The 12,590-nt window shown below is 31.8% G+C and overlaps 1 protein-coding gene across 2 annotated transcripts in view; it reads left to right on the top strand.

Annotated features, from left to right (window-relative positions):
- The window catches only part of NCAM2 (neural cell adhesion molecule 2), a 515,285-nt gene that overhangs the window by 374,302 nt on the left and 128,393 nt on the right, over positions 1-12,590 (top strand). For both annotated transcript variants that reach the window (XM_032353026.1, XM_032353033.1), the window contains exon 9: positions 1,416-1,566. In XM_032353026.1, coding sequence (XP_032208917.1) covers positions 1,416-1,566 — 151 coding nt within the window. The remainder of the gene's footprint in view (positions 1-1,415; positions 1,567-12,590) is intronic.

The following is a 12,590-nucleotide window of genomic DNA, read 5'->3' on the forward strand; positions in this document are numbered from 1 at the left end:
TTTTTTTTTCTTTCCTCTCAAGTAAGTAATTGGGTTGGCAGACGAACATCTTAAATATTGGCAGCAGAGAATCCCTTCTGCTTGAAAGCTTCACCTTACTATTTTTTAGCAATACTTGAGAATTGGGGAACATATTTTTGGCCTGATCTGGGTTGCATAATACATTCCCAGCATGTTTTTGTTTCTTTGTTTTTGAAGAACATTTTTACGATAATGATAGTAAATGAATTATGAGTGACTGGTTTGGTTGTACAGTAACTGCATGCCTGTGTAAAACTAGAAAGCAAAAAAAGTGATCATATTGTGTCCCAATCAAATTCATGTTTGAAAAAGAGCTTAAAATAGTCTGTTGATATAAATAAAAGAAAATAAGTTTTAATAATACAAAGTACATGTATTGAAATTTATTTGAATTTCAGTTATATAGAAACTTAAACAACCATTATATTATTACATTATAACTCACATATTTCAAAACGAATGTGTGCCATGCAGTTTTTATTGAGGCACAAAACCTCAAATACTGAAAACAATCAATTCAATAATAGTAAAGTACATGTATACAAGTGAACTATAAAATGCAAATTTCACTCTATTCCCTGATTGTACAAAATAAAATGCCGTAAGTAAACTATCTCTGTCTTAATATGTGTGCTATAATGGTATTTAAGTGATTTAAGAAAACAATTGTAGGTATATCAATTAGGTTGCACACAAGAATTCTTATTTGAAATGTAATCTATAGGCTATTGGATTAAAAGCAAGTCCTTGATTTGCATCAATATTCATGGAGCATGTGATTAATCTTTTTCATGTTGTTTCCATTGACTTTCTAAGAAGGACTTATATAGTGCTGTTTTTAATAATTTATCTGTTATGAGTAATGTACTACATAGGCTTATGAACAGTGCTGTTTCATTTATTCCAAAATAACTATAAATTCTTCTTCAAGGCTTTAATTTTCATACATCTTGATACATTGTCTTTACACGGTGAAACAGGAAACTAACCTGAAGGAGGAATATCATTTTCACTGGGGGGTTTCAGCTAGAATTGAATAGGCATTGTTGTTCTGTTATGTTTTCAAGAAGCGTAATTGGAAGCCAACAAAGCCCTTCCTAGAAGAACATGCCAGCTTTTTAGAGTGCACTAAATAAAAGGGTTTGATAAAACACGTGTTGAAGTTTTTACTACATGTTACTGTCCCTGTAAGCAGGTGGGCAGGTACAACGGAAAAGCCAAAATCATTAAGTCATAAATGCAGAAACATTGCTTTCAAAAAAAAAAAAAAAAAAGTAATGCAGGTAAGACATTATTTTCATTTATCATATATGTGATAAGCACCCTATGTTTGGTCATCATTTTCACACAAAACAAGCGTAAAATCTTTCTTTTTCCTGAATCGATGTAAACAGAGCCCAGACGGCCGTATCGAAGTCAAAGGGCAGCATGGAAGCTCCTCGCTGCATATTCAAGATGTGAAGTTGTCAGATTCAGGGAGATATGACTGTGAAGCTGCGAGTAGGATTGGAGGGCACCAAAAGAGCATGTACCTTGATATTGAATGTAAGTCATTTTCCTTTTGTATATTTATTAAAACAACTTTGTCTGCTTTGAAAAATACGAATTTTAGTAGGATCCTCCAAATACCTCTGTAGTTCAGGATTCGGTATTTGACTGATAGCCCTAGAACTAACGTGGCCATTCATAGTCAGTTATTAGAGACATCTAGTGGATGTTATAGGACATTTCACAGTGCTATAAATTTAATGGTTTTGATACTGCTCATTCAGAAAATTGTGATTTTCTTTTTTGCGGTGTTTAAGCCAAACACAGTATAAATTGAATTGCTTTAGTTGTCAGTTATTGGTTAGTATCTCCTTAGAGTTTTATCTGTTTGCTTATAATATTAACGGTCCTGTGTTTCACCTGAGTAGTTATTTTGTTGAATTATTTTAATTCTCATAAGATATGAAGTAGTGTTTTTAAAATGATTGAATATATCAACATTCATATTTTATCAGAATAATGCTTGTTGTCTGTAAGTGGGAATTATGACCTGAGATTTGGAGAATATGAGGGCTGATTTAAACGCACAATCCACTTTATATCATTGAGTGGGATTTTAGGATAATATCATATATATGTTCATAAAAGGGAAGAAATTTAATATTATTTTCAATAAATATTCAAGAATCATTAATGTTGGAGACTCTCTGATGTTCAAGGGACATAACTGTCATAGTGGGAGTGTATAAGATACTCTGATCGACAAAACATTACTATTGGAGAATTTCTAGTACATTAATATCGATAGAAGGTGGTGATAACTGTGAAATAAGATTATTTTCTTTTTGAGAATGTCTCTAGAAAGCAAATACTTCCTCAAGAACAGACACAAATAATCCATATTATTTTACATATTCATAAGTGTTCTTATTAAGAAATTCATGGAAAGTCCACTTATACAATTGCAAAAAATTATGAAGGATATTAAATAATTATTTCACAAAATACAGGTTTCATTTGCTAAAGCTAGAGAATCTCCAAAAAGTTGTTTAATTGCCATCGTATTTCTTAAAAAAAATCAAAGAAACGAAAAAGCCATGTTATTCAGGACACACAGAGAAAGAAGTGATACTAATAACTAATTTAGCTTTTTTCCTAATAGTGTTTTCTGTTATTTTTTCATTATTTTATACATATATATATTAATAAGCTATGTATTAAGATATATAAATTTCTTTTTCAAGTCATCAGCACTTGCAACAAATTAGAACTATTTCTCAAACTTTCAACACGTTTGTTTAGATTTTGTAATTCAAAATATGTATTTAAATCCAAAATTTGCTTTATTATTTTTTTTTCTTTTTCTTTAATGTGAATCTACATTAGCAAAAATTTAAGGGTGCCAAAACATGATTTATATTAGAGCTGTCCAACCTGTTTGGAGGGCAAGTTCATAGACTTCTCCTAGCCTCTTCTCACTGTGCTAAAATAGTGGTAGGAATCATATTCTCTTAATAAAACTAAACTTAGTTTTTTTTTTTTCTTTGCATTTTGTAAATATTTAAAAGCTTATTTGACATACCATAGAATTATCACTAAATCACTGCTGTAAGTATGCAGAAAAGTGGAGCTCTGGAGAAATGAGCACTGTCAATGCTTCCAAAACACAATGAGGCTGACAGGGTCTTACAGGCAAATATTGGGTAGCTATACCAGTGCTAGGATTGATGCTAATTAGTTGTGTGACCTGCATCCCTGGGACCTCAGTTTCCATATACGTAAATTAAGAGGGTTGAAGGAAGAAATTCTTGGGGTTTCATCATACCTAACCATTTAAAAATGCATAGCCACATCCTTCAAAGGTGTCCTAGAACTTCTGAATTGCCCTCCAAGCATGCCTACCTAAGTTTTAATTATGAAATAAATAAAAAATTAAGATCTATAATTTCTGTGTCTATGTTTTAAAACCTCATTGAAAAGAATTTTAAAAAACCATACTAGATCAAATTTAGGGTGTTTTCATTGAGCTGTTTAAGATTTAGAATAAGTACTGAGTGACTGTGGACACAAAATAAATAAAACAGAGCTCATGCTTTATTAGAACACTGGGATTGACAGAGATTTAAATCAAACCTCAACTTGAATTCAAATTTTGAAGTGATGGATGGAGAAAAATATCAAGATAATACGAAATGCTGATATAAAATGATGTGAGATTTGTAGTTATTAGTTTTCAACTAGATAGAAAATAATGGGGTAAACACATGATTGTATATATGAGTACAGAAGTGCATGTTCTTGAGATCTTTTAATAAAATAAATACTTTAATACCAAAAAAAAGTACTTAGGGCACTCTGTTTTTCAAGGATTGATACTACAGGGTGCAAGTTGCTTTTGATCACAGAGGTATTCCTCCTCTGCTTTAAAGGTTGAAACATTGGTCAGCCTGTTTAATTTTCTGAAGTAAATGTTTAGAATAAAGCTCATGAGCAAATAGTATCTCTTATTTAGGAAGGATTTTTAAAAACCTTGCTTTGTAAAAGAATGTTTTGAGAATTCTTTGAACATTCCTTGAGATTGTTGTTTCTTGTTGATTGAAGCTGGTTAGATAAAACTATTTCAAAAATCATAAAACAGGTTTTTTTAACTATTAAACCATTGTTTAAGAATAATTTTTGTTTTATTTTTTGATAGTTTTCAGAGCACATGATCAATTTTTCTTTTTTTTTAAGAAATTAAATATTTAATTTCATTCTTCTTTAGTAAAAATAATTAGAACAATAAATATCCCCTGTTGACAACTTTACTGAAATATAGTTGGACCACAGTACAATGCCAATTTATGAAGGGCAAAATGTGATCAGTTTTGACATATGGGTGTGCCTGCAAATCTGTTACATCATCTAAACAAACATTTACATCACCCCCATCAATTTTCTAAAGCTCCTTTGTAATGTATTTATTCATTTACTCTCCCTCCCAAGCAAATGTTAGTCTACTTTCTGGCACTATAATTTAGTTGCACTTCCAGAACTTTATATACAGAATCATACATCACTTTAATTTTAATTTTTTGCTAAGCACTTTCAGTCAGCATGCGTTGATATGTTGAATATGAATCAAAAATTTATAATGTGTCCTTGTCTTTGCATTATATGGGCAAAACAGAGTTTGTTTATTCACCTGTTGATGAGCCTTTGGTTATTTTCAGTTTAGGGCTACTACAAAAAACTTTTGTGTACATTTTTGAACATTGAGTGGACATAGTTCTCTTTTTCTAAAATAAACATGATTCTTGGAAGAGCAAACGATTTAAATTTTGCTCAAGTCCAGCTTATCAAATTGAACTCATATGTGATGCTGTTCCTGTTCCATTTAAGAAATCATCATCTAAGCAAAGGCACAAAGATTTACGTCTAAACATTCTTTTTTATTTTATTTTTATTTTTAAAGATTTTTTTAAAAAAGATTGTTTTTTAATTTGTTGGACAGAGAGAGCACAGGCAGTGGGAGGGACAGAGGGAAAGGGGAAGCAGATTTCCTACTAAGCAAGGAGCCTGATGCAAGACTGGATTCCAGGACCCCCAGGGATCATAACCTGAGCCTAAGGCAGATGCTTAACTAACTGAACCACCCAAGCGCCCCCTAGGCTTTCTTTTAATGTTTTGTTGATTTAGATTTTGCATTAAATCTGTGATCTGTTTTGGATTTATTTTTATGGAGTCAATACATATTTTTTCATACATCTATCAAAATAATTCAGCCCTATTTTTGAAAAGACTTTCCTCTTTCTAACCAAGGATTTGCCAATACTGTTGATATTTACAAAACACTAGCTTTGGGTTTTGTTAATTTACATTCTTTATATATAAGTCTATTTTCTAATTTGTTAGTTTCCATTTTAATTTCATTACTTCCATTCTATATATTTTGGACTTGCTTTAAACTTTGGTTATAAATTCTTGAAGTGAAATATTAGGTTATTACTTTAGATATATCTTATTTTCTAATATAACCATATAAAACTCTAAACTTCCCGCTAAAGAATATTTCAGCACAACCCCCAAATTATGATATGTTGTATTTTTGTTGTCATTCAAATAGTTGAAAATATTTTCTAATTTTTTCTCGTGATTTCCTCTTTGGTCCGTATTTATTTGTAAAGATTTAATCTCCAGATATTTAATGTTTTCCTAGATATTTTGCTGTTATTCATTACTAATATCATTTAGTTCTGTTTAAAAATACTCTGCTGTGTGATTTTTTAAATTCTTTTTTATTTATTGAGATATATGTCACCGCAAATGATCTACAGTGACTACACAGTGTGTTTAAGAAGCATGTGTATTCTGCAGATATAGAATGCTGTGTTCTAGAAATCTCAATTAGATAGAGGTAGGTGACAGTGTTGTTTGAATCTTCTGTCTTTACTGACTTTTTTTACATAGCTGTTTAATCAGAGTGAGAGCAGAGTGAGAGGTGTTAAAACCCTCCTCCATGATTGCGAACATATCTCTCTCACTTTAATCCTGTTGATTTTTGCGTCAGGTATCTTTAGGCTCAGTGAGGCCATGCCCGTGTATAGCTTGTTAAATTGTATTCTTTTTTTTCCCTGCTAAAACCAGTGACAACAAACTTAATTGCTAGAAACAACACAACTATGTTCTCTTTTAGTTCTGGAGGTCAGCGGTTCAAAAGGATTTTCACTGGAATGAAATGTTGGTAGGGCTGTATTCCTTTGTGTTCTTTTGTGGAGATTGTTTTCTGTCCCTTTCAGCTTCTAGAATCTGCCCACATTTTTTGGCTCTTGGTCTGCTTCCATCTTTAAAGCCAGCAAAGGCAGATGGAGTCTCTCTCACATCACCCCACTCTAATTCTGCTGCTTTTCTCACATCTTCTCTGTCTCTGACTTTTCATTACAGGAGACCCACATTGGATAATTCAGGATATTCTTCTCAACTCAACATCTTTAACTTTATCACAGCAGCAAAGTTCTCTTTGCTGTAGAATAACATACTTACAGGTTCCAGAGGTTATGATGTGAATATCAGGGGTAGGTCATTGCCCTCTCTCCCACACATCTTCCTCATGAATTATTTCTTTCATTTTCTCCAGTAATCATTTGCTTTAATATATATTTATCTAATATTCAGATAACTACTCATACTTCCCTATGCTTACTGTTTATACACCCTTTTTTCAATTATTTACTTTCCACCTTGTTGCACTTTTATGTGAAATTAAATTGTGTCTTTTTAGGCAGCATATGACAAAGTGTTGCTTTTTTATTAATTCTGTCAATCTGTAACTTAACATTAATGTTTGAAGTAGGAATCAGCAGGAAATGGGCCAAGTAATAAATATTTTAAATTTTCCTTATATGGTCTCTGTCACCTAGAAACTATCTTAAAAACTTGTGCATTTTTCTCTTACAACAATTAAAAATGTAAAAACCGTTCTTAACTGTAAGCACGCATATACGAGGTCCTTGGACTATATTTTGTCCATAGTTCATAGGCTAGACTATTAAACTGAATGCTGTATTTGATATGATTTCATTCAGGTATAAAATTTTGTTTTCTGTGTTTTCCCTCTGTTTTTTTCATATTCTATTTGTTTTTTTCTGCATTATTTTGAGTTATATGAGATATTAATTATTTATTTTTATTTCTATGTTGGCAATATACTTTTTGTATTGTTTTTCTTAAGTGATTCTCTAGGAATTTTTTTGTTCCTATTGATTTCAGAGGTATTACATCTACATTCACTGAAATCTCACCATAATTTATGATAAATTTTGTATTGAACAGTCATACAGATTTTTAGGAATTGAAGACAAAATATTTTAGGGGCCCCTGGGTGGCTCAGTGGGTTAAAGCCTCTGCCTTCGGCTCAGGTCATGATCCCAGAGTCCTGGGATTGAGCACCACATTGGGGTCTTTGCTCAGTGGGGAGCCTGCTTCCTCCTCTCTCTCTCTGTCTCTCTCTGCCTGCCTCTCGGCCTGTTTGTGATCTCTGTCAAATAAATAAATAAAATCTTAAAAAAAAGAAAATATTTTAATTTACTTATCCATCTACCACTTATTTCACTCTTTCTTCATCTCTAAAGACCCAATTATTTTTTTTTAATATGTTTTACTCTTTCAGCCTGAAGAAATTTCTTCTCCATTAATTTTGACTGCATGTATTTGGGATAGATTCTTTTTTTTTTGCCCCCCCAATCTGGAAATATTCTCCTCATCCTTCATTCCTGAAGGATTTTTTTTTTTTTTTTCCTTTTTCCACCTGGAAGGAATTATGGTTTGCCATTTTTTCAAAGACTTTGTTCCACTGTCATCTAACCTCTTTGGTTTCTGATGAGAAATTCAAGATGATTTGAATTGTGAATTCCTCGTATGCCACGTGTCGTTACTCACTAGCTGCTTTCAGGTTACTTTATCTGTATTATTCATTGTTTTGATTGGGTTGGGTTAGGTGCAGTTTTCTTTGAATTATCCTGTTTGGGGTGTACTGAGCTTCTTGAATCTGTAAATTTGTATTCGTCTATAGTGGAGCATTTTTAGACATTATTTATTCTTATCAGTTCTTTCCTAATCTCTTTCTCATCTCTTGGGCTTAACTTAGGCATGTTAGACCTTTTAAAATAACCTAAAAATAATCTCCGAGATACTGTTCAGTTTTATATAGTTTAACTATTCACCATTCTTTAGATTATATAACTTCTGCAGTTTTAAATTCAAATTAACAGAACTTTTATTCCATCATCTCCTTTTTGCTCCTAAGCCCTAATCAGTGAGTTCTTTAAGACAGTATTTTTTTTCCTGAATTTCTAATGTTGTTTTGTTTCATATTTTCTGTTTCTCTGCTGACTTTTTAAAATTCTTACTCATTTTACATATTCTCCTCTTTATTTCATGGAGCATAGTTAGAATAGCCACTCTAAAATCTATAAATCTAAAATCTGATAGACTCAACATCTGGGTCATCTTGGAATGCATGTGTTGATTATCTTTAGGGGGGGTGGGATTGGGTGGTTGGGTGACAGACATTGGGGAGGGTATATGTTATGGTGTGTGCTGTGAATTGTGTAAGACTGATGAATCACAGACTTGTACCCCTGAAACAAGTAATACATTATATGTTAATTAAAAAAAAAAAAAGAATTGGTCATGTTCTTCTGGTTCATTGAATATCAAGAAATGTTGGTTTGAATCCTGGGTACTGTAAATATTATGTCATGCAGACTCTAAGACTTTTGACAAACATCTGGAAAAAAATGTATTAAGCAGATATTCCCCCCTAAATTCTGTGTTGCCTACTATAAGCAGTGACTCAAATCTCAAATAACTTCTTAAAGCCTTTGCTATATGAGTTTGTGCCTGTCCCATGCATTCAAAGCTCAGGACTTGGGCTGATTTTTGTGACTTATATGAAGAATTATGGCATCTCCTTTTATGATCCCTATTTGGGATTGTCCCCTTCCTACTCATCCTGTATTTGCTTCTCCCAAGGAACTCTGCACTTCTGGATAGATTTTTACTCCAGTATCACCGTGAGGCACCTCAGCTATGGCCTGCCCTCTATACAAAGTCATAAGAGAGAAAAAGAAGTGGGAAAGCAACTTTAATTATCTTCCACAATCTCATTGATTTTGTTTATAGAAGCCTTAGGTAGTGACTTTTGCTATTGTTTTTGTAATTTTTGTTTAGTTTGAGTCATCTCTGGAGCTTTTAATCATCCCAGTAGGAGAGATGGGCAATCACAAGCTTATACTGCCATTATGGAAGCAGAAATTTCTATATATTCTTCATACGACCTTAAATCATAAAAATATTATTTTCTCTCATTTCTGGAACCAAGATACGAATGTTTTAATTTCAGGGTTTTTTTTTTTTTTTTGAGTTTTTGTATATTTCTTCCTTCTACTTTTTTTTCAAATTTCATTTTTGGCTTTTATTTTTTATAAATCATATATTTGCAAACAAAGCATTACTTCAATCAAAGATTATTTAAAATGCAAAGTCCTAAAAGGAGTTGAGTTTCTCTTTCCCTTTTCAGTATATTGATATTCTCTGCAGTCAATTTCATTTATTTCTACACAAACCTTAATTATCCTAAAAAGTGTATTAAGTTCTCCATGTGTAAATCACTTCAGATTTAAATTAAGAGACAGTATAACTTTAGCTGAGGTTTAGAATAGATGCTCAAAGTTTTTAATAGTATCCTTCAGCTATAGAAAGATAATTCTACTGATAAAGGCTAAATTTTAAGTAAAACAGAAGAAAATGTCTTATATTTTAAGATGAATAAACATACTTAATTGAGCATTCCATTGACATTTTTCCTTCTTCTTTTTTTAAAAATTTCCAACTGAAAGGAGCTTCTCCTGTGGTTCTAACCTACACAGGGATGCTATATACAAGACGTTACTTCTGGTTTTCTCCTCATGATGAATATCATTTAAATAGTCATTACAATTATTTGTAAGTCTCTAGAAGTGTACCTTCCTTTTTGATTAATCCAAATTTTTATACTATTTCTTCATATACCTTAATGAACATTCTTTATTTTTCACAATTAAAATTACTCATGATTTCTAGGACAATACAAAATATGTTGGGATCCTAGCCCACTTTTCCAAACTTATACTACATTTAAGAATAAATATTAGCTTTAGTATGCTAAAGTTTTCCCATCCATGTGCCTGACCTCTTCTCTATGCTATAACCTCTTACAATTATATAAGATTATTACCTCTTGGATAATATAATTTATCAAAACTGAATCATAAAAATGCTTAAAGTTGATGAAAAAGATGGTGAAAAATTCATTTATGCAAAGTTATGTAAATATGCTGGTGAGAGATGAATTTTAAATAAAAATTAACATAATTATTAATCTTAATTTCATTAATTGCTGAAGTTCAAATTTTATTCTTGTGATAGAAACAGAGGAAATGGCATATCGGTATCATCTGTCTACAGTTAGGATTATTTGGGGGATTATTAAATGATCATTTGGAATATGTAACCATGGTCTTCATTTAAAATTTAGTCAGCCTGCTCTTCTCTTTCAATTATTTTCCTTGTAAATTAGTGTAATTTTATTATGAAATTTGGAACATTTTTTAGACTTACGATACCACCACTGTAGTAACTCTTATATTCCTTCATATAAAGATTAGTGGACATTTTGATTGGATATTACACCAGTAATAAGTATTAACGCTATCTAATAAGCTTATTCCTTGGTAATTGAAGCCTGTATTGTTATAAGATAGGATGTTTTATTTAGCAGCTAATTTATTATACCACTGAAACTCTTAGAACTTGACACGCAATGCTATGAGAAGTTATTTTGTAAATAAATATTTACAAGTTAGAAATGGTAAAAATATTTTTATTCTGCGTCTTTAAATCAAGGACAGTATAGGGAACTGTGAAAACTATAAAATCACACATAAAACACTGACCAAAACAGTCTTCCCTGCCTTATTCAAGCAGCTACAGTCTCTGATTTCTAAAAAAGAGTGAAAAAGAATCAAGCCATTTATAATTGACACCAACCATATTTACTATAATAGCACTAAAGTTAAGGTCTTTAGATTCAGCCCCCTTTTCTTTTTTAATTCTTTTATGTTTCATCTGAAACAGATTTCTTGGCTTCCTGCCAGTTCATTTTCAACATTTCAAAGGCATTACCTTACTATTAAACATAGGTTGAACTAAAGTTCCAATTTGTAAAACAAAGGAGGTAACAGGCATATGATATGTGGTTTAATGCACTAAGCACCGATTACATGTACATTTGATTAAAATTAGTATTGTGACAATCTACTTATTGCATATTACCTGTTAATTAAACTTAATTATTTTATGTGATAAATTTAATTTAACAGTTACATGATAACAATGCATGTTAAGAAATATTGAATTTTTCATTTACATTTTTTTTCTCATCCAGCTTTCTGCACCTGCTTTTGTTTCTTGTTAGACATAATAGCAATATTTATGTGCATTTTCTCCTGTGGTGTAAAAGCATTAGGAATATCAGAAACCTTTTAAGGATGTGGCAATATTAATTAATCTTATAACAGATGCACATTACTTCCATATTTTCATGCCTTTCCTAGAATTGAATTTGCTTTATCCCATAATACTTTCTTAACATTTTACAGTCTCCAGATAACAGTGATTCTAGCAGCGTGAGCTGCTGCATGTCCAAGATAAGGTAGATAAGATGTGAAAGGATTTTAATATTTTAAAAAATATATCTTAGTAAATACTTTGAAATTAGAAAAATTTCCTGGTCGTGGCAGGCACACATTTGTATCTGTGATTGAAATCTTGTCTTACGATCCCAACTTTTATAGTCACCGTAATACATTTAAGCTGTTCAGACTTTAAAGAAGAGGGTTCATTTGTAGAAATAAGTTGGTTCTAATGCTAACAACTGTTTAGGCTTTATATCCAGTATGAAAATTTCAAGGACAGTCTCTTAGAGAAATATAAAGCTATCTCTATCTGAAGAAGATAAGAATGGCATATGAAAAGAAAAAGGTGAAAAATCTTTTACTGCTCAGGTGTATTTTTTTAACCCAAGCTTTACATGTGTCCCCTGGGAAAATTCAAAATACCATGCTCCTCAGGTAAAGATACCATCAGTTACTCGAGTCTATCTCTCATAGATACCATTGGATTCAAATCAAATCATTTTGTTCAAATGTACTTCAGAGATTAAGATGATGAAAGTTGTTAAGGAATTTTAGGAAATACCCAACTCTTGAGAAGATAAACCTGAGAAATGAACAAACAAATATTAAAGAAATAAAAATAGTCGTATTGTATAACTACTGGATTTATCACTGCCTCTTGGCATCTGCTTAACTGCCCAGAAATAGTGAGCTCTGCCTCCAGGTTGTCACAGCTTTCTGTCCTTCCTCTGGGCTGAAGACCTTGCCCCAGAAATCCCAGTTCTTCCTACCAAGTGAGCGTCTTAATTTGAGCTGTGATAACAAAATATCGCAGACTGAATGGCTTAAATGCAACCATTTATTTCTCACCGTTTGGCAGTCTGGAAG

Source organism: Mustela erminea, chromosome 1 (genome assembly GCF_009829155.1).
Source record: "Mustela erminea isolate mMusErm1 chromosome 1, mMusErm1.Pri, whole genome shotgun sequence".
NCBI classification, from domain to species: Eukaryota; Metazoa; Chordata; class Mammalia; order Carnivora; family Mustelidae; genus Mustela; species Mustela erminea.